At 49.0% G+C, this 25,688-nt stretch overlaps 1 protein-coding gene across 12 annotated transcripts in view; it reads right to left on the bottom strand.

The window, feature by feature from the left end:
• UBAP2L (ubiquitin associated protein 2 like) overlaps positions 1 to 25,688 on the bottom strand; it is a 1,950,223-nt gene that overhangs the window by 682,860 nt on the left and 1,241,675 nt on the right. For all 12 annotated transcript variants that reach the window (XR_011304365.1, XR_011304368.1, XM_069651771.1 and 9 more), the window contains one exon: positions 6,871 to 7,088. Coding sequence is in view for 10 of the 12 variants with exons in the window: in XM_069651771.1 (XP_069507872.1) it covers positions 6,871 to 7,088 (218 nt within the window). In the remaining 2 variants the exon portion in view is untranslated. The remainder of the gene's footprint in view (positions 1 to 6,870; positions 7,089 to 25,688) is intronic.

The following is a 25,688-nucleotide window of genomic DNA, read 5'->3' as shown; positions in this document are numbered from 1 at the left end:
ACCCTGCGTCCCATCGTATCCAATTTCTTTCCCTCGCCGTCCGGCGGGGAAGTCGACGTGGAGGCCGCACCCCCCCTGCTTTCTTCCTGGCCGCCGCGGAGACGACGGAGTCCGGGGTCAGCTGTGCCCGGAGGCACAAGGGGGCCGGGTCCGGGACCCGGTACTTCTTCTCGTACCGATCCCTTCTAGCCGGCGTCGTGGATGGGTTCTTGAGGAGGGCGAGGCCCTCATCCCAAATATCGTCCAGTAGAGGCATGGAGAGGACCGTCTTCCTCTTGGCCTCGCGCCGTTGATAAAGGAAACCTTCCTTCTTCTTCTCCTCCGGGCAGAGCTGGAAGAGCTCGGATGCCCTGGCGATCATCGAGTGAAACGATCCAATCTCGTCGGGTGGGGAAGCCCTGGTGGGAGGGGACGACGGCAGATCCTCGTCGTAAACCTCGTCGTCCGTACCCGTCGCGGCCGTGTCAGTCCCCGTATCATCCCCACGAGTCGTGGACGGGGAGGAGGGCTGAACAGGGCGCGATGGCTGAAAAGGAGGTGGAGGGTGAATCCTTCTTCTCTTAGGGGGGAGGGCTCCCAGAAGGGCCTGGCTCTGGGTCCCCGGTCGGGAGCGGTTCCTCCGCTGGTGGTAATGGCAGTCTCGTCCTCTTCTCCGAGCATAAGGACTGTATAGCCAACAAAATGGCCACCGAGTTGTCTTGCGGCGCTGGTTGAGGGGAGTCAGACGGGCAGTCAGGGGCCCCGTCGGCACCCTCGACGATATCGTCGTCTCCTCCGTCGGGATCCCTCCCGACGGGCTGGTCTTCTTCCACGCCAACGCCGTGGCTTAAGACCTCGATCAGCTCTTCCTCAGAGGTTGAGGCCGAATCCACGACGACCTCCTGCCCCCCCTTTTTCTTCAACGTCGGAGGTTTCACGGGGGTCCTGTCGATGGGCATAAAAGAGGACTCCCTCCGCGGTGGCAGGGAGGCTCTGAGCCCCGAGGTGGCCACCACTGGTGTAGCCTCCACAGGCTGAGCCAGGGCCGCCGCGACTGTCTCGATAGAGGCCTTGGCCGGATGGATTAAGGCTTTCACCACCTTAGGTGCGCTCACCGCCTTCTCCTTGGGGGGGGGGCGGGACACTGCCTCGCTCTCCCTCCGATGGGGCCTTCGAGCTCGACCGGGGCCTCTCCAGGAGCTTCGCCGGGTGTTCGGCCTTCCTCTTACCCGAACCAGAGCGTTGGCTCGTGGTTGATGGTGCCGGGGAGGATGCGCCCTGCCTGGCGCCCGTAGAGCCCGACCGTTCGGCGCTCCCGGTGCCAGCGGACTCGCGGTGCTTGGCCTTGTGTTGGACCCCCGTCGCCGGGGCGTCCTCAAAGGTCTTAGCAGACCGCTCGGATTTCTTCCTCTTCTTCTCGCCTGACGGGCTCTTCCCTTCCAGCCAGGAGACGTTGATAGCGGGTCTTCATGGTCCGCTCCGACATATTGCCGCAAAACGCACTGTCCTTCTCCACGTGCGTCTTGTCCTCATGTAGGCAGTAAAGACAAAAGGAGTGTTCGTCCTCCTTAAAGACATTCTGAAGCTGGCATCCAGGGCAGACCCTGAACAGCTTTCCGGGCGTCAAGCTTCCCTTCTCCTGGGCCATGTCCGAGATGGGCCTGGAAACTTCTGGAGTCCTCCAAAAGCGTAGCTCGACGAAATCTTCACCCTTGAGGGGCGTAGACGAATCCAACACGGGTCCCCGTTGATCGGATGAAGAATCGGTGGAGCTTGAAGCTCTATTTGACCGAAAAAAAATCGAAGTTTTTGAGAAAAAACGTGAAAAAATAGCACTAAAGCTCGAGAGCAATAGCACGAGGATCCCAACACTTGAACGTGCAGTAAAAATCTGAAGATGGCTGCCAGAGGCGGGGCTTAGGTAGAGGGCAGTCATTGGCTGTGGTCAGTATGACGCAGAGATCAGTGATTGGTTACTACTACGAAAGACAGATCAGAAACGAAACTGATACTGGTTTTTTCTTTACCGAGGATTCCCAGCCTGACGACGGGGAATATTCATGAGCATGTGAATCCATGCCAGACCCCATGCTGGAGAAGCTTTTAACTTTCCAATCCGGGTTACTATTTAATTCCTCTCAAACTGTAGGAAATGTAAACACTTAGGTGGTGCCAAACTATCAATTTGTGCTAATAAAAAGGTAAATAAAATTAAAATACTAAAATCAGCAGCAGCCGTAATAAAGAGGGAAATCAGATGGATTTCTAGAAGGCCTTTGAATGTCTGAGCATTATATATGCCTTATTCAGACCACAATGCCGTCAATCCACTAGATATCCATCCTTATTTGCCATGCATTTTGCCTTTGGGCAGCATTATTCAATTTCATGCTACAAGTTAACATTGTACTTTAAATGTTCAGTACCAATACTAAAGAAATTCTAGTAAACAGGAGGCAGGAATATGGTCCTGTTACAACCACAGAACCTGTTGAAATAGCATCTCTTGAAGCTCCTGCTTGCATGCCACATCTAGGGTGAAAGTGAATAGATTTGCCACTGCTGGGACACACTGGAGGGTTGATGGAAGAGGGAAATATACGGTTTTGAGTAAAAACATTGTGCCCATAACTCAATTAGGTTCAAGTAAAAGTGATTGGCAAGAACAATGGAGATAATGTAGGAGAATCTTCAATGTGGTGTTTAAAATGGTCAATTAATACTTTACAAAAAACACATTGTAAGTCACTTGTATAAAGTGCAGCAAATTACAATATAATAGGTGGGAGAAAGGGTTTGAGAAAGCAGCCAAGATACATTTGCTGTACAGCAAAGAGTCTGCACCATGTCCATGTACCAGGTTAACTGTTTGGAATCAGCAGAAATGTGTGTGTCTAAAAAGTAAATTAATTCCACTCACAGTTGAAGTGCAGCATCACCAGGAACAAAGGCTGTCGAATGTAAGTACTCAATGACAATCTGTCATGGCTTTAAATTGAAAAGTTAAGAGCCTGAAGCAGCAGAGTCCAATGCAACAGATTCCGTTTAGCTGGCGTTGCCATTTAAACAGACCAGACATGCAAAATGTTTGTAAGATCAGAAATAGGCCTCTTTCATGATTTCAAAGCCAAAATAGATAAGTTTAATACTTGGAACGTGTTAGCCTTGAATTTCAAAGATGGGCACCTTCTTTAGGCAAAACACACACGTGGTACAAAACAGCAATCAAGTCTGTTGTCTTCTGGCAAGAGATACTCATTTAAGATATTGTGCTAGATTGGTGTCGTCTCAGAAATGACAATATCTCTTAAAGGGCCAACCAAAATATAGCCCAGGCGTAAAGTTCCTGGATACTCCCATCCACTGATGTTTCGCCATCTTGATTGATCTCATTTTCCAACATGTTGAACTTGGACTTGGCAAGAAAGGCTTGCAATGTGATACAAATTTCCATATGCGCCTCTTAATTCGAAGGTCCTCAAAAATCCTTTGATGTTCCAGCCTAGGGGATGTAGAAACACTGCCAAATTGTTAGCCTAATCCACAAGACTTGGTATGTCATTGCTTTTATTAAAAATTATTTGTGACATGCAGGGTATTAAGATGCCAAAGGATGAGATTGCAGTTTACTCTAAAGGCTGAAATTAAACCCTGTCATTGCTTTGATCAAGATGGCGAAGGAGAACTTGGCTCAAAGGACACATTCTCTTTCTGGCAACAACATTCTGCCAAATACATGTTGAAATTGGCCCATCAATACTCATGAAGCTTTGGTTGAAAATTACCATTTTATTTACTGCAGTTTCCATTTCTAGGATGAAACTGCCAGTTGATAGACATTGTTGGGAAAGCTAACAAACACCCAGCACCAGGTTGAAAACTGTGAGATCAAATGTTTGAGATGGGCTACACACAAATAAATTGCATTAACAGCTGTGAACTATGGCCTTGTTTCACAATAGGTAGACATACGGCAGCAAAGGGGATTGTCTACACGAGACAGGCACATGCTGGAAAGTGCTTGTACAAGGACTAGTTCATCAATGTTACGATTTGAAAAACAAAAATTTGACCGGTAAGAATTCTGAAATAGATATCTGCTCATGTTTAAAAGGCGTGATAAGCAACCGGCCCTGTCCAAGAAATAATAGTGGGGTGTATTTTAGATTCTTGAATACACCATGAAATGGTTTCTGGGGCAACTTGCTTGTATTCATAATTCAACACAAAAGGGTGAAACAATCCGTGGAGGATGATTTGGGGAAAAGACAGATGTACTTTAAAAAAGCAAACATGCACTATAGCTATCTTAATAGGAGGAAAACCAAACACCTTGTGAATTTAAGCTGCAGATCATGTAATGCCATCAAGCTGCATCAAGGAGAAATCGCACAAATGCTCATCCTTTTAAATGAAAACCTTACTGGATAACACACATTAAGCAGTTAAATATGTTTCACACATAACTAACCAGTAACAGAACATGTACTGCCTCTATAGACAGTATGTTGCACTTTGTTAAACCACATCTCTCTACATCTACCCTAAAACACTAAATACGCAGTTTGCTATGTTCAATGACTGGAGGTGCCAGATTCAGCACCAGTCTTGATATTTGTGAAATGTGAGAGGGCTAACAATTTAACCATCATCCCTGAAAATATCTTTGTACCACCATGGTGTTCCAAACAGGAGTCACACATGGAGCCAAATCACTGACCTTGGAGTCATCTAGTCCTTCAGCTATTCTATGCCGGGTGCTAGCAAAAGAAGACAGTGTCTTGTGCACATACCACATGCCTCCATCACTAGAGCACTTTAACCTTGCCAGATCTGCATAATCATGCTCTGTGCTCCAAACATGTTATGCCTCACTTTGAAAAAGGCATTATATACTAATCTAAAAACCTGTTCTGCACAAGCACATCCTTCTTGCATTGTATTCTGAGGATATCTCCACGCTGACAAAAAACAATTACATTGAATGTTTCACTTTTCCAAGATTGTTTTTTTGTCCAATATCTAACTACGCTTGATACAACCCGGTAATTCAAAATCAGCAAATTCTTTTTACTGGGCCAACATTTTTCTGCTACACAGATTGGGTGCCATGGAATAAAGACTTGTAAACTGAAAGAACTAATCAGCCTGCATTTAGAAACATACTGCTGATGAATATGCAGAGTTTGTGAATACTAAATCTCATAATCCCAAAGCCAATAAACGTCATGAGTAAGTGCAACCTTCAGATAACTTGGGATGTTTGATTTATAATCCTTTTATTGGTTTTTCATGTATTTACAATCATAAAACAGACATTACATGAATTGACAGCACAGAAAAAAAGTATCGAGATCAGGTTGACGCAGCTGGATATCCACAATTGTTTGAAGTACAGGAGCCTGAAAAAAATTCCAACCACTACAAATTGTGGAAACGGCACCTACTGTGACTGCATCGTGCAATCCATTCTGTGGGAGTACCTAAATCTTAAGTGCACAGCTCCAACCTTGGCTGGGATCGGGAGAAGCTCTCCATCCCAAAGGAGGAGCAATAATAGCAGCAGTGCACAGATTTATTATGTGTGGGTAGGGATGCACGAACACCACTTGGCAACCCACTTGCAAGAGTGCGGTTTACAGAGGTGCATGAATCACAGACTGGGAATGGATGGGGTGCAAAGAAAATGTAGGTTTTTACTGTAATAAAAATGCATTATATGAATTCCAATATTCTAGCTGATTTCTAAGTCCTTATTTTTGGGTGGTTCCAAATATACTGGAAAGTTCTGGCATCCCAGAAAGGCACATGGAGGGGTCAAAAAAAGGGGCCGTCAGATTAATTTTATCTTCATAAACAAAGACTGCATAATCCATGGAGCCCAAGCGCAAGTGATGCTACTCATGTAGTACAGTAACATTGTGGGGCTTAAACTGAGCAAAGAGCATGGTACCTATGGCTAAATGCAAGCTACCACTAGGGCCGGTTGCCACTTGCAGAGGGATCTTCGTGTTCATGTGATGGGGGAGGCCCCAAGGCTAAATATATAGGATGTGGTCATTGCAGCATTTATGTGAAGAGATGTAGCACCAAGGAATGTTAATATAGACTGTCAATTCAATAACTATGTGATTAAGTTTGGCATAGTGGGCCTGATGCCTCCAACAAAGTCATCATAGGGCCTATAGTGATGGGCACTAGGGTCTGTCCACAATGACTGGGTTATCTTAAAACCTACGAAAAGTAAAGGTGCAATGGGCCTGCAGATTGCAGATACTTTCTAGGCAATCTAAAGCTTTATGCAAATGGGTATGCTATAGGTGAGCTGCCAATGAGCAAGTAATCACATTGCCTATATGGAGAATGTACCTTGGGATTGAAGATTCCTTTAGACACCTTAGAACAAATGGTGAGGCAAGATACAGTTCGTTCTGCAATTGAAGGAGGCCCCAAGGCACTTGAGGTCTGCCATTGCCTTGGGGAAGGCAATCAGTAGACTTTAATAAAAATGTTTCATTCTAAAAGGAAAGGAAGATGTTATATATATGATAATGTGACAAAGACATCATCCATTACCATTATATAGTAAACATTCCCTTTACCAATCAACTTTGATCATGAAAACAAGACCACTTATTGGGGAGGTAAGGTGCCCTTGACTACACCCCTTCTTAAAGATCTAATACCAATCTGTTCATTAGCACGAGGAGAAGGAAACATTTAAGCACTTGACCTTATAGAAGCAGACAGCTGTAGAGTCCACTCAGTGTCTCAGTCCAGGACATTTTCACAGTCCCTCAGGAGACCTGGCTTGTAGGCGTTGCCCCACTAACTCCCCCACCCCTCCACAGTTCTGGACAATCTTCGAAACTATTGGAAATGCAGACTCACAGGGAACATGGCGGGCCCGTACTGGAAGGTGCTGGGCAGCCCTGGTACCCCTGTGTAGTATGGCATGCTGGCGTAACTGTAGCCTGGAGGAAGAGCCGGGTTCATGAATGTCTGTTGTGCTGTGTGATGTGCCTGACTTGGACTCTGCTGGGGCTGGGCCAGAGTTGTTGCAGGAGCTGGAGAAGAAGCATCACCACGGCCAAACTTTGAGAGGTCGCCTGAAAAGAGGAAAGAAAAGAAAAATTTGGAGACACAACTTAAGCTAACAAGAATGTCAACATTTCAGAGAATCGTGCTACACCATTGGTAACATCACATAGAAGGAGGTTACTTACCTGTAACTCCGGTTCTCCAGCATGGGTATCTTGCATGAATTCACATGCTCATGAATATTCCTCGCCAGGCTGTGAATCCTCTATTTATAAGCAGTTTTGGTTTAAAGCAAAAAACTGCTCATCTCTTATACAGCCTAATGCTGTCACTTTGGGTACTACTGCCCAAGCCAATGGCATTCGACCTCAGCGCCCCCCTCCCAGCCCCCAGTGGCCATCTTCTGATTTAGAGGTGCATGAGAAGGGACAGTAGGAACCAAGAAGAGCCATAGAGGGGTAGGAGCGATGGTCACATGTGAATTTATGCAAGATACCCATGCTGGAGAACAGAAGTTACAAGTCAGTAACTTGTTCCTTCTCCATCATGGGATCTTACATGATTCATATGCTTATGAATACAATTATACAGCAGTATATACACAAACACAGGAGGTGGCCCAGGCTCAACAGAAGCAATACAATAACACACCTCTGGAACACGCTCACATCAACTAAACAGGTGCTGAAGCACAGCCTGGATGACATGGGTCTCAAACTTGGAATCCCTGTCGATGCAGTAGAATCTCGTGAAGGTATGAGTCGAACTCCGCATAGCAGCCCAGCCAATGTCCAGCAGGGTAACACGAGACAGCAACACTGTAGAAGCAGTCACGGCTATGTTGAAATTGGCTCAGTCTTCTTGGCAACAGCCTATTTGAGAGCCGGTGTGTGATACAGCCAGAGAGTCACCTGGAAATGGAAGTGTTGGAGGGGGCTTTCCGATGCCCCTCAGATGCAAATGTCACAAACAGCCGAGAAGTCATGCAAACTGTCTTAGTGCGTGCGACAGAAATTCAAAGCCACCAGTCACGTCAGGCGAATGCAAAGTCTGGTCTGCAGGAGAGGTAGAATTGGGGAAAAGACTAGCTGAACTGAAGGCTCGATCTAATGAAAGACCATCATTCTCTGAAGATAAAACAATGCCCAGAAGCCATTCACTCGTAAAGATCACATTACCCTGGTGCCCCAAATTGCGATCGACAGCAATAGTGAAACCACCACTAGGCCGCCCGGCTCCCTCCCTAGATGCTAATGAGGAAAAAGTATGGAAACCTTCCATATAAATTTCAGTGAGTATCAGTTTCTTGGAGAAAAAAAAAATGCGGGGGTGGGTATAGATCTCGCCTTTAGTCAGAATGTATTCAAATCTAAGCCCCCACACGAATTCCAAGAAATAACCTCAATATTAATACTGTTAGGAGCGTCCAGAACCCTGTCTAAGGGTCTCTAAAGTTTTAAGAGGTGGCTGCAACCACGACCAATCCTGGCCACTATTAATAAGGCTAGAGATTAAAGCCAATGCTGGATCTGAACTTTAAATGTTTTTGGCACCCAATGTGCAATTTGTTCCATTTGGGTGTTAGTCGGCTCCTTGTGTTGTAGAAAACTATCAGCCTCTTTATCGTCTGCTAGTGTAAAGAGACCAAAACCCAAAGAATCAAGATTTTTTTCTTGGGCACGAACCATATCCGCCACCACACCCGAGTGAAAACAACTTACCATTCGGTGATTATTGTGACTTGGTAGGGAAAAGGTGTCTATATCGTCAGTTATTGCATGCAGTAAAGGAAATTTTTAAACAAGTTTAATAGAATTGTTCTATTCAGACTGGCCAGTGAATCGGTCTTATTGTTGTTGATCCAACCCAGGATCTTCCCTGTATTAGTCATTGAAGGGGGCTGTACCTGAACAGGCTGCATCTTAGCATTGCCTAAAAGTGGTTTTTCTAGTGCATTTCCCTGTGTGTCCTGAATATTACGGGCCTGTGTGTCTATAGGGCTTTTCCCTTTATTATTAGGTGTAGAACCACTCCAACTCTCAGCCATAGCGGTCAGCCCATTGGAAGAGAGGGTGTCAGTGGATATAACAGGAGCCAGTACTTGCGCACTAGGTAATATATTCATTTGTTGCGTACCTTTAGATGTTCTAGCATGCTTAGTGCTGGTTATTTTACCAAAGGCTGCCATCTTAGTTTGCTTAGTTTGTGGGCGATCTTGACCGGCCCTCAATTGATTACCGCCTAGAATGTTGGCGTTAATATTCCCCCCCCCCCCAGCAAGTGGGAATTCCTTATTGGCCGCCCCACCCACTCCTGACCCTCTCCCCTACTCGGGCCATTAACTGTTCCACTGTCACTAGGCTCTTCTTGAGCTGGAATATTTCTAATTGCTTTGAGGTTAGAGTTCCTACCCCTAATGTTTGTATTAGGCATGTTTTTAGTTTTCTTAAGAATCCTAGCCTGTTTTTTTTGTTTTTTTCCGCCTATAAACAGGAAATTGGGGTACCTCATTAATTTCATAGTTGGAAGTACTGGCAGGGCATTCTCCGTGGGGTCTGGAAGAGCTACCAATTTCCAATTCCGAGTCCGTTGGTATTTTATTCATATGTTTAGTTTTTTGTTTGCACTTTTGCCCCATTTTAGGTGGCGTTTGTTGTATGACTGTAGCGTCAGCACTGCTAATGTTCAAACATTCCCCCTCCATGAAACTTTCCATGACATGCTCCTTGGCATTGGAAGTTTCCATATCTTGCTCCCGAGTACATCCCCCTGTTGCTATCGCCATGGTCTCCAAGAGAAAAGAAGGACTGTCAGGACACCTCTGTTCATTTTCATAGTCGTTCTGTAATGTTTTTCCTGGGCCTGGCAATTCTTGATCCCTTACCCCTCTATCTGACGAAGTAGGGCGGTCCCCTGAAAGAGTAAATTCCAACAGAGTGGTAATTTTGGCATCCATGGTTTCTAGCCTAATGTTTTGTTCCTCCCTATATTTATCATATCGATTATGCTGTTTAATATTATAGTCATTATTGGTCTTACCCTCCACAAGGCCCTCTAAAAATACCAAACAAGTTACTAATTGATTAAAGGCAGCTTGTTGACCTACCATAGAACAGCCCCCAAGCATCTCTTGGGACTCACCCAAGGATTTCAGAGTCAAATTTAAACTAATGTGCAGGTTAGATAGAAGGGGTAGTAGATAGTCTCCTCTATCTTCCTTACCCGGTAAATGCCTTTCCTGGATATCCGTACCTATAGGTTGAATTTCTAATATCTCCTGGTCTTGTTCCGTGGATCTATCCACTTTTTCCGGCTGATCAATACCATTCCTACCTTTATCAGTTTGAGTAGTGCCAACCTTCATATGTATATGAGACTTCAGGGGCTCCAGTGCAGATGTAGTGGGTCCTTTTTCCTTCCCCTCTTGTTGTTTCCCCAACGTAATAATACCTATAGTTTCGGAGAGTACACCACTAGGCACCCCCTCAGACTCCTCACACCCTTACCATTAGATAAAGGTCTCCCAGTTGGCATCTCTAAATCAATTTCTTTAAGCAGGTCCCCCCCGTAGCATCGGCCATAAGCATAAAAGGAATCATCCATATCATCCCCCCAATTGCTTGATTAAGGTTATGTCGGGGAGGGATAGGGGTCCCTTTAGAATGTTCTCACCAACTAGCATATTTAGACTTGCTAGGCACAGTAGAGCATTGCCTCCTATCCTGTTCGCCTTTCCCAAAAATAAACAGCTGGGGAAATGTGAGTGGAGGAGTTTGTACCAAATGGATATTTACCCTTGATTTATTCTATCACATTCACCCTTAATGAGTCTGAAATCGGAACTTGCTTAGCTTTCATTTGTTCCCTTAAATCAGCTTTCTGGAGGGGGGTAGATGTGTGGAAGCGAACCACCCTTTTAATGCCTAGCAGACTTTCTTGAAGACATTCTGCATCAGTAAGTTCCTGTCTACTACCCGACACATCCATATTACCAATAAGTGCCTCTGTATATAAAGCATCCGGATTTCCCACAATTGGCGATTGCTCCCCAAGAACTGTTAAGTTAACAATAGGGGGTCTCTCAAAACTCGCACTAGGCTCTATAAAATTTGAGATTCGACCCCCTATCATAAGCTGTTTCCACAGGTAAATTACGAGCAGCATTATTATCCATGGGGTCTTTGGTGATAACCTCTTCACTCTATGATGGGGAGATCAGATGAGCTGCTACCACCCTGTTCTCTTGACACTCAACCGTTTCAAACCCGCTTAAAGCGCTGGCATATTCAAATAGGTCAGCAATACAAGCACATCTCCTAAGATAAAAAATCTGTTTAGTATAGGATGGAGTGCAGTATAGAAAAATTGTCTACCTAACCAGGGGAGAGAACAACTCGCAGCCCCTGGAATATAAAATGGGGAAATAAAAAGTTACAAAAAACACTTCAAAGGAGTTAGCATAGAACATTTCTAATATAGTAAAAAGACGAAAAACACAATGGTAGGAGGTTGGGGGTTAAAAATTACGCCGATGGTAAAATGATACTTATGTTAATAATCCCTAGGGGGGAGAAAGCTTGCAACCCCTAGATAGTATTAAGGCTAAAAAGGGTTGAGATAGAATACAACATCAATAAAATATATTCAACATTGAAAAGGTGCCAAGTGCAATATGATTATGGTCAAAGTTTTATATATAAAATATTCGCTGTCTTGAGAATGCCCGATGGCTTGAGGAGCAGCCTTAGTCCGTCTCTCCTCCCCAATGACCAGCCAAACAAAAGAGTTAGGAGAAAAAGTTCCCTCCTTCCGGAGGTTAAGTTGAATGTAAGAGTCCCAATTAATAACAGTAAGAAGGCTAATTCCTGTAAACCAGCAACAATGAGACAGTACCTGGGATCAAAGAGAACTCCTCCGCAGTCTCCCAGCCTCCTGTCCGATAGTATAACAGATCAGAGTCGAGTAGTTCTTTCAGAAAATTATAAAGTGTGCAGTATCTTGCCGCAAAGGTAACTCTGAGCAGTGACTCCTTTATAACAGGATGTGGAGGGTGTACAACTCCTACCTCCTCTGTGTCCCGGAGCCTGAGCACCAGAGCCAAAAAGCAGACAAACAGTGAATCAGTAATAATGGCACGCCCTTGTCACCGCTGAGGGCTTAACGCTGCAAGGGTGGTTGGGCCGGCAGTAAATACAAGATGAGGGTCACGTGATCCGTCACATGGCCACAGCAAAGCCGCCTCCTCCAGCAAGCGAATGCTGTTCAGCAAGAGCTCAACACGACTCGCAGTGCTGTAACGGCTAAAGATGATGTGGGCAAAAGTACACGTTCAGCCAACAAAGCAGTCCTTCAGGGATTAGCAAACACCATTAGCCAGAATATCTTTACATTCTGCAGGTGTTAGGTAGAACTTTTCTCAATATTCTCAATTGCGAGTCCCCTGGCACTTTTTGCTGGAATCTTGGATTTTTTTTCAAGTTCTCTTGAGTAAGTGGGAACCTTTTTAACCACTCACTCAGTCTTTTACTCCACCTCCTTTTAAAGGCATCTGCAATTCATTATTGCAGCACACCACACTTTCTGTGCAGTGTTACCGAGAACACTTTCAGCTGACCTTTATATTTTCCTTATGATAACTACTGTTTCCAAGGATAAGGGTAAACCTTCTATACAACCTAAAAGATTTTGTGCAAACACACACCACCTTATGTGGAGTGCTGAGATGACACAATCTATCCCTTTTTCCACTTCTCCTGCAACTTTCTAGCTACAGTGACAAGTTAATCTGAGTGGCAGTGGATATTTTATACCGATTTTTTGTGAAACTTACATGCAGGCTGCCATCGCAGCTGCGGTAAGGTGGCCATGGGTCACAACTGAATTAAAATGGTGCCTGCCTTTTTTAGCCAACTCTTGATGACTTGTCCTTTCTTATGCCTTCTTCTGCTGTCCTGGGTGGGGGAGGTCCCACTCACTTTTGTCTTTGCCGGGCTCCCATTGGGAAGCCCACCCCAGCGTGTCTGGGAGGACATGAAGCTGGGAGAGCACCGAAACTCCACAGATCTTTTCCCTCTAGTATGACTACTTAAATCCAGTTCTGACTGGGAGGCTGGCCACTACCCAAAGTGTTAATGTGGCATGACCAATGGTGAGGGTTCTTATTAGGGTAGTTTTTCAGAAGTCCAACAGACTTAGTAAAATTAAACAACAGTGTGTACAAGACTCCACTCTTTGCATAATCCTGTACCACCTGAGTATATGGTAGTGTAGACAGAGCAGCCAGGCTCATTTTATGAGGGAGGGGATTGTAGGCAAACACATAGAACCTTTAGTATACCAAGGATTCAATAGAAAGACTTACAACCAGTAGTATTATATAAAAATAAAGGTTTATTATAAATACAATTAGACAAAGTTAAGTCTTGGGGTACGTACTGGTCATAGTTTCAAAAACATTTATTAAAGCACACCACAATGCTTGAAGGTACACAGACCAAACCATAAAAACCTTCAGAATACCCAATAGTAATTTTAGAGAAGTCAGACCGTATCATAAACATTCAGTATAGACCACACCTATTCATGGGGAGTAAAAACCATTACTTCTAGATTACTTTAAGACAAGAATAGTAGACCCCGTCATTTATGCAGTGACACATAGCAAAGAAATCACATAATCAACCAACCCTGTTACCAGGATACTTTCGTGTATACTGGAACACAGATTCATGGAACAATGTATACCTATAACTACTTTGAGGATAAGTGTTAGGCAAGACTGTGTGCAGTATGCTTTGGGAGACTACATCAACATGACCTCCTGGCAATAGGAACCCAACCGTATAAGTCTGTACTAACACAGGTTGGTAATGTGGCTGAGCAGCCAGGCTCATCTCAAGAGGGGTCAATGTGAGCAGCAGGTTTTTTAAACAGATTCACAGTGACAAGTATTCAAATAAACTCTTAGACAAGATTTCTTGATTAAACAATTATTAATTTATTTAAGAGTCAGTTGAATAAGACTTCTTCAGAAGGGAGCAATATATAAGTAACACAAATACACTTCAAAATACACACTCTTAGTTAATCTAAATCAGCAAGTACCCATTTGGGATGGCACACAGATGGTTCCTACACGCTGAGGTGGCTTAAATAACTAGGAAACTGTAGACATTAATATATCAATGGTACATTTAGAGCAATACTGAGTTTGGTGTCAAAGAAAAGGGTTTGGAAATAAAACAAAGGTTACACAAATATACTGAAGCAGGCAAGTACTTTTTGCCCCCCTCTCCCCTCACTGCAAAGTAAATTAACCCTTTCCTGGAGGAAAGGTAAAGCACAAAATCCGAGGTAAGAAGAGTCTTTCAGAAGCAGTGAAATCCGATGTTAATTGAGCAAAAGTCTAGGTGAGCTGAAACACTTCTTGCAGGTAAGTAAATGTCTTGCACAATGTTTTAGAAGCCTTTGTAGAAAAAATAGAATCACTGTAGGGCCACAACCTGGGGGGCTTGTGAAGGGTAAAGCTTCAAGCAACTCTGCAAAAGCAACAAAGACAAGTCTCAACTGAGAACTAGCATGGCTACACAACAAGAGGCAAGTCCTCTTAGTTTTATAGTAACTTGGGTTAGAAGAAATAGGTTCCAACTGGCTTCTGCTTCCGCGTAGGCCTGCAGATCCTGTTGTTCCTGGGCCTCAGTCGTGGGGACAAGAGGGAGGACGTCTGGGAACTCCTACACCAAAAAATGAATGTCAGCTGCAGCAATGGGCAAACTTCAAATCAGCTGCACTTTGCGGTTTCAGCTCCTTGCGTCTCTCGCAAATAGCAATACTGCAGTGTTGGGTAGAATCCTGTGTAGTGCTCTTAGGGACCACTACACACAATTAAGACCACAAGTGGTAGTACAATTTCAACTTTGGTACAAGCCTGTACTACATAGAAAAAGTGGCAGCAATGGCTGAGCAGCCAGACTTATGTCAAGAGCAAATGAGCAGTAGTAGAGATTCCACAAAGGACTACAGTTACTGTGACTCAAGCAAACACTGACTCAAGGTTTCTGGTTAAAAAGTAAAAGTACATTTATTTTTAGACCATCTGTTCACAAAACACTTCACTTCTATTAAATTAAAACCACACTTCAAATAGACTACGCACAATCAATTCCCCTTGTGCAGATCAATTTAAGGTAAGTACCTTTGGATTTGACAGACCGGTGTTTTGAAACAAAGACGTTACCGTGGGTTAATATGCGATCACTTTTGACAGTAATGACAGTTTGGTCCTACCAAAGAAAGGCGTAGCCGCGAGAAGAATGTTACCGTAGTCAAACACACTTAGCACATGAATTAACACAAGAGAATAGGGGATAAAAATCATACGCAATACTTTTGTCAAGACAGCTAGAATCCAAGGACACTCTAAAATGTAGATAAAAGAGGATCACAAGGTTAGAATAGTTCACGATTCAAGATTGCCAGGAGTACTTGGATATTGTCACAAGAGGAAGCAAAAGTTATAAGAGGGATGGAAGATCAGGACAAGCCTTTGGTGAGGAGAAAAGGGATTCACCTTAGTTCCTCGAGGTCGGAAACAGTACCTTATTCAAGTGAAGAAGAGCTGGTGCCACGGCAGTTGTTCCTGGTAGTTCCTGCAGACTCACGGTTCCTGTGACTTTAGTCGTGGGGACAAGAAGGACGACGTCTGGAGCGACCTGCACTACTCAGGGATGGGGCCAGCAGCAGCTAAAGCAACGGTGAATAAAAGGTGCACTCCTTTAAAACAGGAGAGGCTCTTCAGGTGGCTATCCGGACCACTACAGATGTGTGCAGCGATTTCGACCAAGAGAAGGATCCTCTGCCTGTGGAAGATGAGCTGGTTAATCCCACCAAGCTCAGGGGAAGAAGACTCTGGACTGGATCTTCTCTTGTCGTCCAAGGGTAGATGGCTCAGGACTGCAGCAGGGCTCCACCGGGACTCGGTAGTTGCAGCAGCCGTCTTCTTCTCCGCTTCTCTTCTGTTCTGTTCCTTGCAGTTCCAGTGGCGACTGACTTCCAGCCAAAGAGTCCTGCCTTTTATGTGAAAAGCCCCCTTCACACAGCCTGGCTGTCAAACACCCAGCAGGGGGGTTGTCAGGCCCGGACAACCACCTTAGCCAATCATGAGAAAGTGCAACTTGGGTTTCCAAGGATACCCTGTGCATGGGGTGACTACACCCCTCCTTCACATTCAGCCCACCAGGACACCCGGCGCCAAAAGGAAGGCTTCTTGAGAGAAGCCCGCCAAAAGACTGAACAAAGAAGGCAAACCTGGTTTGCTGCGCAAAGTAAAACACAAGAAGGACTTTAACAAAAAGAAATGGCGAACAAACCCGACCGGAGCCAAAAGAAAGTATTTGGGTTTATGTTCGAGGCTACTATGATAGCCTGGAACAGTACCACGTTTATATAATATAATCGCGGTAGAAAAGTTAGGGTAGATCCACTGCCACCAGCCAAGTCTGAATGTTCAAAGAACAAAACAAAGCTCAGAGAGGCACTGACAAAAAGGGATAGGAATTAACCCTTTCCAGCACTCCATGGAAGATGGGGTTTACTGGGACTGTAGTTTTAAATGACTATGTAAAGTAAATGGCAACTTTACCTGTTTTCTGGGGGACAGTAGTCGGCCCCAGAAAATGGAGTCAGGGGGAAGTCTTAAAGACAACCCTGTGTTACTGCACAGAAGGTGCTGTGCAACACACATGAAAAGTGGGGTTCATGGAGTGGGGTCCTCCAGAGCCCACTATCACACAAACAGTAAAAATACACATGGTAAAACACATGTAAGAGTGGGAAAAAGGCTCACACACTCACCAAGTGGAAAAAATAAACTCCAGAAATCCAGCAAAGCTGCTGTGGGACTCACTAGGTGAGGGAAATTAGCCATAGAATGATAATTCTCCCTAACAACTCCCCACCACTGTATCCCTCAAAGTAAACTCTTGTCGAGTGTGATCTTGTCCTCGAAGCTTCCCGATACTTGTATCCAACTGGCATCGAGGAACTCCTGTAGCAGACGCAACCGTAGCCTGCACAGACGAATTAGGTATATGCTTCACACGACATCATGCCGAGCAGAGACTTGATGGACCACACCCTTGCGATCTTCAGGGCCATTAGACGTACTTTGCCCAAGATGGCCGCTATCCTCCCCTCTGGAGATTCAAGGCACGACACTGTTGAGTCGGGATCCCAGAAAACGCATCCTGTGATGGAATCAAGCAGGACTTTGCATAGTTCAGAGAAGCCCAGCTCTGTCAGCAGGCGCACGGTCTTTGCCGTGTGGTCGACGCCGATCACCTTCGTGTTGGCCCAGATGAGCCAGTCATCCAGATAAGGGTAGACTTGAATCCCCCGTAGTCGCAGCTGCCACTGGCGCCAGGCACTTGGTAAAAACCCTTGGCGCCGACTTCAATCCGAAGGGAAGGGCCTTTAATTGGTAGTGCTTACCTTGCACCACTAAAACTCAGGAACTTGTGTTGTCTTTTGTGAACAGGGATGTGGAAGTATGCATCCTCTAAGCCCAACGACGACAGGAAGTCCTCCTCTTGCAGCTGTCTGAGCACGTCCTGAAAAGTAACCATCTGGAATTTTGAGACTTGATTTATTTGTTCAGTCGAAGGTCGAGAATGGGCCTCCAGCCCCCCAGTCTTCTTTCTGATGAGAACGTACCTTGGGTACACTCCGGAGCCTCTTCGTGGCGAGCTCTATCACGCCTTTCCTTATAATGTCCTGCACCTCCAGCAACAGCTGAGGGACGCGGTCTTCCTGCCGGGCCACTGTTGGTATTCCAGGGTGTGTCTGTGGGTGAGACTGTCCAGCACCAAAAGGTCAGTGGAGATGGACTTCCACAAGCTGATGAAGTTCGCCAGCCAGCCTCCCACTGGGGTGCACGAGTGGGGGTCCAACTCCACGGCCGGTTGAATCCGCCTTGGATGTTGACTGGCCGCCTTGGGGACCCTGGCGATGCAGACGTCCTCCAACGAAGGTCTTGGAGCGGCCCCTGTTGGTCTCCTGGGCCACAGAGCGGGAGGGTTGGCACTAATAAGAGGAACCCCCGCCGAGCCCTTTGAGGGATCCTTGTGACTTTCTGCCGGAGGTCCAAAAGGACTGCTTCCGTTGCTGAAGAGTGCCCAAAGCACGCGCCATCTCTGTGTCAGTCTTTATGGCTTGGTGAGACTCATCCACAGCCTTCCCAAACAAATTGTCCTCGTCGAAGGGCATGTCCAGCAGCTTCAACTGAACGTCCTGCTGAAAGTTGGTGGCCTTGAGCCAGCCACAACGAAGACAAACGCTGTTGCCCATAAGGCAGAACCCCGTGTCAGCAATTTCTGTGGCCACTGTGATGGCGTGGTCCGACGACACATCACCTTCCTGCAGGATATCCAACGCTTACAACCTCTTGTCGTCAGGAAGCAAGTCCAGGATGGGAGCGATCTTGAACCACAACTCCCGGTCGTAACGAGCCATGATGGCGAGGACATTGCCGGCCTTGATGGTAATCGCTGCAGAATAGATGAATCGTCGTCCCATGGCAACTAACTTCTTGCCCTCACTGTCCGGTGGGGTGGCAGCTGCCGAGGCCGAATCACCCGAGGACTTCTTCTTGGCCCCGCGGACACTACAGAATCCGGCAAAAGCTGGGCCCGTAAGCACTTGGGAGTGGAGTCTGGCACCCTGTACTTCCGAGACGATCCCTCTTCGCCGGGGCCGTGGAAGGGTTCTTCATGAGAGACAACCCCTCTTCCCAAATGTTGTCCAGGAGTGGGACCGAGTGGATGGTCTTCCTCTCTGCGCTGATATAAGAAGCCCTCGTTCTCCTCCGGAGCGAGCTGAAAAAGTTCTGAAGCTCTGGAGATCAAGTGGAACAAGCCAACCTCGTTTGACAGTGAAGATCTGGGCGGCGGTGACGGGAGGTCCCCTAAACCGCTGTAGTAGTCCCTGGTGGCTGTGTCCTGATCCGTCTCATCCCTCGGGGGGTGCACCCTCTTCTTGGCCGGGGGTTCCCCCGTGGGGGGGGGGGGGGGGGGTCGGCTGTGGTTGGCGCCAAGGTCGGGCCGCTGGCGCAATATGCATCCTCGTCTGGATCTCCGATACTAGTGTATGCAGTGGCAAAAGGATGTCCACTGAGAGGTCTCCAGGAGGTACCGGAGGTGGGGGTGGCAGCTGATATGCAGGCGGAATAGAGCGCTGGGGCACTGGCTGGGAGCCCAGGCCATCGTCGCCTTGCTGCTCTTCCTCAACAGTGTCCTTGCGGTCTTCATCAGTGCGCTGGTCGTAGGGCCTGCACCCTACGTTTCCCTCCTCCTGGATGGTTTGCAGACCGGTGAGCTGCTTCTCAGATGAGATATCTGTAGCCAGGAAGTTCACCGCGCCCCCCCTTTTTTTGTTTCCAGGGGTGATGGTCTCAGGGAGATGACGGGCATCCTCTTCTCCACGGTCTTCTCTATGGGCCGGTATGCAGCCTCCCTCCTGGGAGGAAGGGACACCCTGGTTTTAGGGGTCATGTCCTGCGGGGCTGTCTCGGTAGAGACGCTTCCACCCCCACAATGGAAGGCTGGGCCTTCGCTGGGTGCACCTGGGCCTTTACGGTAGGAGCCGGAGCCTTGTCCTGCTTAGCCTTCGCCCTGGTAGTCGAGGAGCCTGTCGCAATGCCACTCCGGGTGGCAGTGGACTTGCGGTGCTTAGACTTCTGTTGGACGCCCGCAGGCGTCTCCTGGCAGAACGCACAATCCTCCCATTTGTGCGCTGGGTACAGGCAGTAGAGGCACTCGGAATGCTTGTCGTCCGAAAAGACATTACGCAAGCTGCAGCTGAAGCAAATCCTGAACAGGGGAGTTGAATCATTTTACTCCGACTTGGTCCACGTGGCGTAGGCCTGAGAATCTTCTGGAAGCCTCCACTTAGAAACTCAACGAAATCCGGGCGCTGAATAATCGAAAAACAAGTCCCTGTTAATTGGAAGGTTGATCGATGGAGCACAAGGCTCGATTGTCCGAGAAATAGAGTAATACCCTTGCTAAACACGAGGACTCCCAACACTTGAACATGTGGTAATAATCTGAAGATGGCTGCCAGAGGCGGGGCTTAGGTAGAGGGCAGTCATTGGCTGGGAGCAGTATGACCCCACAGCTCAGTGATTGGTTGTTAGGAGAAAGACATTTCAGAAATGAAACTGAAACTGACTTTCTTTACTAAGGATTCCCAGCCTGACGATGGGGAATATTCATGAGCATGTGAATCCATGCCGACCCATGCTAGAGAACAACAGTTGCAGGCAAGTAATTTGTTCCTTCTCCAGCATGGGGTCTGGCATGGATTCACATGCTCATGAATATTCCCCGTCAGGCCGGGAATCCTCGGTATAGAAAAAATCAGTATCAGTTTCGTTTCTGATCGGTCTTTCTCAGTAGTAACCAATCACTGGTCTCTGGGTCATACTGCCCCCAGCCAATGACTGCCCTCTACCTAAGCCCCGCCCCTGGCAGCCATCCTCAGATTTGGTAGCACGTGAAGTGGCAGTATGACCAAGTGAAGAGCCGCAGAGGGGTAGGCGGGAGGGTTCGCATGTGAATCCATGCCAGACCCATGCTGGAGAACAACAGTTACAGGTAAGTTACTCGTTCCTTCTCCAGCATGGGGTCTGGCATGGATTCACATGCTCATGAATATAAGAATACATAGCAGTATACACATGCACAACCACGGGAGGTGGAAAAAGGCTCAATATCAAGCAATACAACAACTCAACATTAAGCAACTCTTACCTCCTCACCAGGCTCACCTTAGGCGAACAGGTTGCGCAGCACTGCCTGGCCGACTCTGGACTCCTCCCTGGAATCCTGGTCGACGCAGTAGAATCTCGTGAAGGTGTGCGCAACCTCCACGTAGCAGCCCTGCAGATGTGGAGCAGGGGCACACCAGACAGGAACGCTGTAGTAGCAGCGATCGCTCTGGTCGAATGGGCCCTCGGACGGCCTGGCAACGGTCGGTTTGCCAACCGGTGACAGTGCAAGATGCAGCCGGAGAGCCATCTGGAAATGGAAGTCTTCGAGAGAGCCTTCCCTTGATTCACAGGTCCAAAGTTCACAAACAGCTGTGATGTCTTCCGAAAACTCTTTGTGCGGTCCATGTAGAACTTCAGCGCTCTAGCTACATCCAGCGAGTGCAGAGTCCTCTCAGCCGGCGAAAAAGGCGACAGGAAGAAAACTGGCAACACCAAGGGCTCGTTGAGGTGGAAGTCCGACGGCACCTTGGGCATGATGGAGGGGTGCGTCCTCAGCACCACCCTTGTGTCGTGAAAAGTCAAGTATGGAGGCCTGCAAGACAGGGCCTGGATCTCTCCCACTCGTCGTGCCGAGGTGATGGCCACGAGGAATGCTGTCTTCCACGACAGAAACTTCAATGGCACTGAATGCATAGGCTCGAATGGGGCCCACATGAGTCTAGTTAGCACCACGTTGAGCTCCCACGCCGGGGCAGGGGCCTTCACCGGCGGGAATGATCGGAACAGTCCTTTCATAAATTCCTTCACCAGACGATGAGACCACAAGGACGCCCGTCCTGTAGTTCTGGTGTAACGTGAGACGGCAGCCAGATGTACCTTGATGGAAGCGTGCGATAGGCCAGCCTTGGCCAAAGACAATAGGTACGGCAATACTTGAGGGGCCGTAATCCGCAGAGGGTTAATCTTCTGTGCACGGCACCAGACAGAGAACCTCTTCCATTTATGTCCGTAGCACTTGAGAGTTGAGGATGCCCTGGCCTTTGCAAGAACCTCTCTGCAGTCGGCCGGGATGTCGTATCCTCCAAACTCTAGTGCTGCAGGAGCCAGGCCTGCAAGTTCAGCGACTCTGGTTCGTGATGAAGAATGGCGCCTCCTTCTCTGGAGAGAAGATCCGCGTCCGTCGGCAGCTTGACTGGTGTGGACGCTGACAAGTCCAGAAGGTCCGGGAACCAGATCTGCCTCGGCCACGCCGGTGCGATGAGGATCATCCTGCACCGGGACCTCTTGAGCTGGTTGACGAGCCGGAGTAGCAACGGCGGGAATGCATAAAGGAACAGGCCATCCCAGGGGAACGAGAAAGCATCGCCCATGCTCCTCGGTTGGGGAAACCTGCTGGCAAACCTCCGGCACTTGGAGTTCGCCGCCGTCGCGAAGAGACCAATCTGGGGTTTGCCCCATCGTCGGAAGAGTCGGTCCACTTGATCCTGGCGTAGTTCCCACTCGTGGCACGAGCGCAGCTCTCTGCTGAGTGAGTCGGCGATGGTGTTTTTTATCCCTGCCAGATGAAAGGGTACCAGAAACACCCCTTGGGTGACGGCCCAATGCCACAGATCCTGGGCTTCCTTGGACAGGGCAGGGGATCTGGTTCCGCCCTGCTTCCGAATGTAAAATATCCTGGTGGTTTTGTCGGTGAAGATCCTCACCACCTTGCCCTTGAGGGACGGAAGGAAGGACCTGAGGGCCCAGAACACTGCGCGGAGCTCCAAGATGTTGATGTGGAGAGTCTTCTCCTCCGAGCACCAAAGGCCTCTCGCGTGGAGACCCCCGGTGTGCGCTCCCCAACCTTCCAGCGAGGCATCTGTCACCGTCACCTGGTGGGCCGGGGCTAGGAAACCTGTTCCCGCCGTCAGATGAGCGAGGACACCCCACCATCGTATCGCCTGACGGAACGCTTCGTCGAGCGGGATCCTGTCCTCGAAGCTGCCTGTTGTCTGGATCCAGTGGGCGTCGAGGAATTCTTGCCAGGGCCGCATCCGAAGTCTGCAGTGGGGCACCAGATAAATGCAGGACCACATAATTCCGAGGAGGGACTTGATAGACCTCACTCTGGCCACGTCCGTGGCCAGTAGACGTTGCACCTTTCCTAGGATGGTCCTTATCCTTTCCTCAGACGGTGAGGCCCGCCGCGCCACTGTGTCGAGCTGTGCTCCCAGAAACAGGGCGACTTGCGACGTGACCAGGTGGGATTTTGGAAAGTTGATGGAGAACCCCAGGTCCGTGAGCAGCTGGACGGTCTTCGCAGTGTGTTCCACGGCGAGCTCCCTTGTACTTGCCCGTATGAGCAGTCGTCCAGGTAGGGGTAGACGTGGATCCCCTGCAGGCGCAGCCGCGCCGCCACCGGTGCTAGGCACTTGAACACCCTGGGCGCCGATTTTAATCTGAACGGGAGGGCCTTGAACTGGTAGTGCCGCCCTTTGACCACGAACCTGAGGAACTTTCGGTGCCTCTTTAGAATAGGGATGAGGAAGTAAGCATCCTCCAAGTCCAACGACAAAAGGAAATCGCCCTCCTCCAGCTGTCCCAGAACGTGCTGGAGGGTGACCATCCGGAACTTCTGTGCCTTGATGTATTTGTTTAGTCGTCGCAGGTCCAGGATGGGATGCCATCTTCCTGTCTTCTTCACGAGGAAGTATCTTGAGTAAACTTCGGAGCCCCGAAGCCTCTTCGGGACGAGCTTGATGGCACCTTTCCTGAGCATCGCCCGTACTTCCAACAGCAGTTGAGGGACGTGATTTTCCTTCCTTGCCCCGGGAGGAATGCGGGTGCACCTCTTCTGGAACTCGAGGGCGTGCCCCAGGGCCAGGGCGTCCAGCACCCAACGGTCAGTGGAGATGGACTCCCACATGCCGACGAACTTCGTCAGCCAGCCTCCCACCGGGGTGCTTCGGCGGGGGCCCGACCCGAAGGTCGGTTCAATCTTGCTTGGAGGCCGCTTTGCCTCCTTGGCGACGACGGCAGGATCCACCTGACTTGCCGCGTCCCCTGTAGGCCTCCTGCGACGAAGACCTTGCCACTTGACGGTACGTAGAGGAGCTACTGCCGGCTCCCTTGGAGGCACCCTGTCTGCCTCCGGAGCTCCGAAAGAACGGCCGTTGCTGTTGGAGCACACCCAGTGCACAGGGTGTCTCCGTGTCCGTCTTGATCGCCTGAAGGGATTCATCAACCGCCTTGCCAAAAAGGTTGTTCCCATCGAAAGGCATGTCCAAAACCTTGGTCTGAACGTCCTGGCGGAAATCCGTCGCCTTGAGCCATCCTCGTCGTCTCAGGCAAACGCTGTTGCCCAACTGGCGGAAACCGGTGTCAGCGATGTCCGTAGCCACCTTAATGGCGTGGTCCGAGGCAATCTCACCTTCCTGCAAGATTTCCAGGGCCTCAGCCCTCTTGGCATCCGGAAGGAAGTCCAACAGAGGGGCGATCTTGAACCACAACTCCCTGTCGTAGCGGGCTACGATGGCCAGGGCGTTGGCCGCCTTGATGGTCGTCGCTGCAGATGAGATGACCCGTCGTCCCATCGCATCCAGCTTCCTACCCTCGCCGTCCGGAGGGAAGGTTGAAGTCGAGGCCGATGCCCCCCCGCTTTCTTCTTGGCCGCCGCAACGACCAACTCCGGGGTAGGTTGAGCCCTAAGGCACAAGGGGGCAGCGTTGGGGACCCAGTACTACTTCTCGTACCGGTCCCTCTTCGCAGGAGCCGTGGCAGGGTTCTTGAGGAGTGCGAGCCCCTCATCCCAGATGTCATCAAGAAGCGGTACGGCGAGGACCGTCTTCCTTTTAGACCCACGCCGCTGGTAAAGGAACCCCTCCTCCTTTTCCTCGGGGCAGAGCTGGAAGAGCTCGGATGGCCCTGTAGATCATTGCATGGAAGGATCCAATCTCGTTGGGCGGGGACGCCTGGGCAGGGGGTGACGGGGGACACGTCCCGTCGTCGCCTGCATCGTCATCCGTACCCGTCGTAGTCGTGTCCATGCCTGTATCATCCCCATTTGTAGTGGACCGGGGGGAAGGCAGAGAAGGCCGCAGAGGTGGGAGAGGAGGCCTAGGATGCGTCGTCCTCCTAAGTGGTGGGCTCCCCGAAGGTCCTGGTTCCGGTTCCTCCGCCTGAAAGACGACTCCCTCTGCGTTGGCAGGGAGACTGGGTCCCGAGGGCGCCTCCACTGGCGTAGCCTCCACAGGCTGAGCCAGGGCCGCGGCAACATCCTCAATTGAGGTCTTAGCAGGGTGAATTAAGGCCAACGTCACCTTCTGTACGCCTGGGGGCCTCACCTTGGGGGGAGGGGCCGAGCCTCACTCCCCCTCTGCCGGAATCTTCGAGATCAACCGGGGCCTCTCCAGAAGCTTCACCGGGTTCTCGGACTGCCTCTTACCCGAGCCAGAGCGTTGGCTCGTGGTCGATGGTGCCGGCGAGGGTGCGCCCTGCCTGGCAGCCAAGGAGCCCGACCGTTCGGTGCTCCCGGTGCCCGCGGACTCGCGGTGCTTAGCCTTTTGTTGGGCCCCCGTCGCCGGAGCACCCTCACAGGACTTAGAAGACCGCTCAGACTTCTTTTTCTTCTTCTCGCCTGGCGGGCTCTTACCTTCCAGCCAGTTGGCGAGACGGAGGTGGCAATCCTTCATGGTCCGCTCCGACATGTTCCCACAAAACACGCAGTCCTTTTCCTTGTGCGTCTTGTCCTCATGGAGACAGTAGAGGCATAACAAATGCTCGTCCTCCTTGAAAACGTTCTGAAGCTGGCATCCAGGGCAGGTCCTGAATAGCTTCCCGGGCGTCGAGCACCCTTGCTCCTGGGCCATGTCCGGGGTAGGCCTCGGAACTTCTGGAATCCTCCAAAAGCGTAATTCGACGAAAT

This window comes from Ambystoma mexicanum, chromosome 1p (assembly GCF_040938575.1).
Source record: "Ambystoma mexicanum isolate Mex_15411 chromosome 1p, UKY_AmexF1_1, whole genome shotgun sequence".
NCBI classification, from domain to species: Eukaryota; Metazoa; Chordata; class Amphibia; order Caudata; family Ambystomatidae; genus Ambystoma; species Ambystoma mexicanum.
Note: the sequence above shows the minus strand (reverse complement) of the source record. Positions and strands in the feature narration are given on the sequence as shown.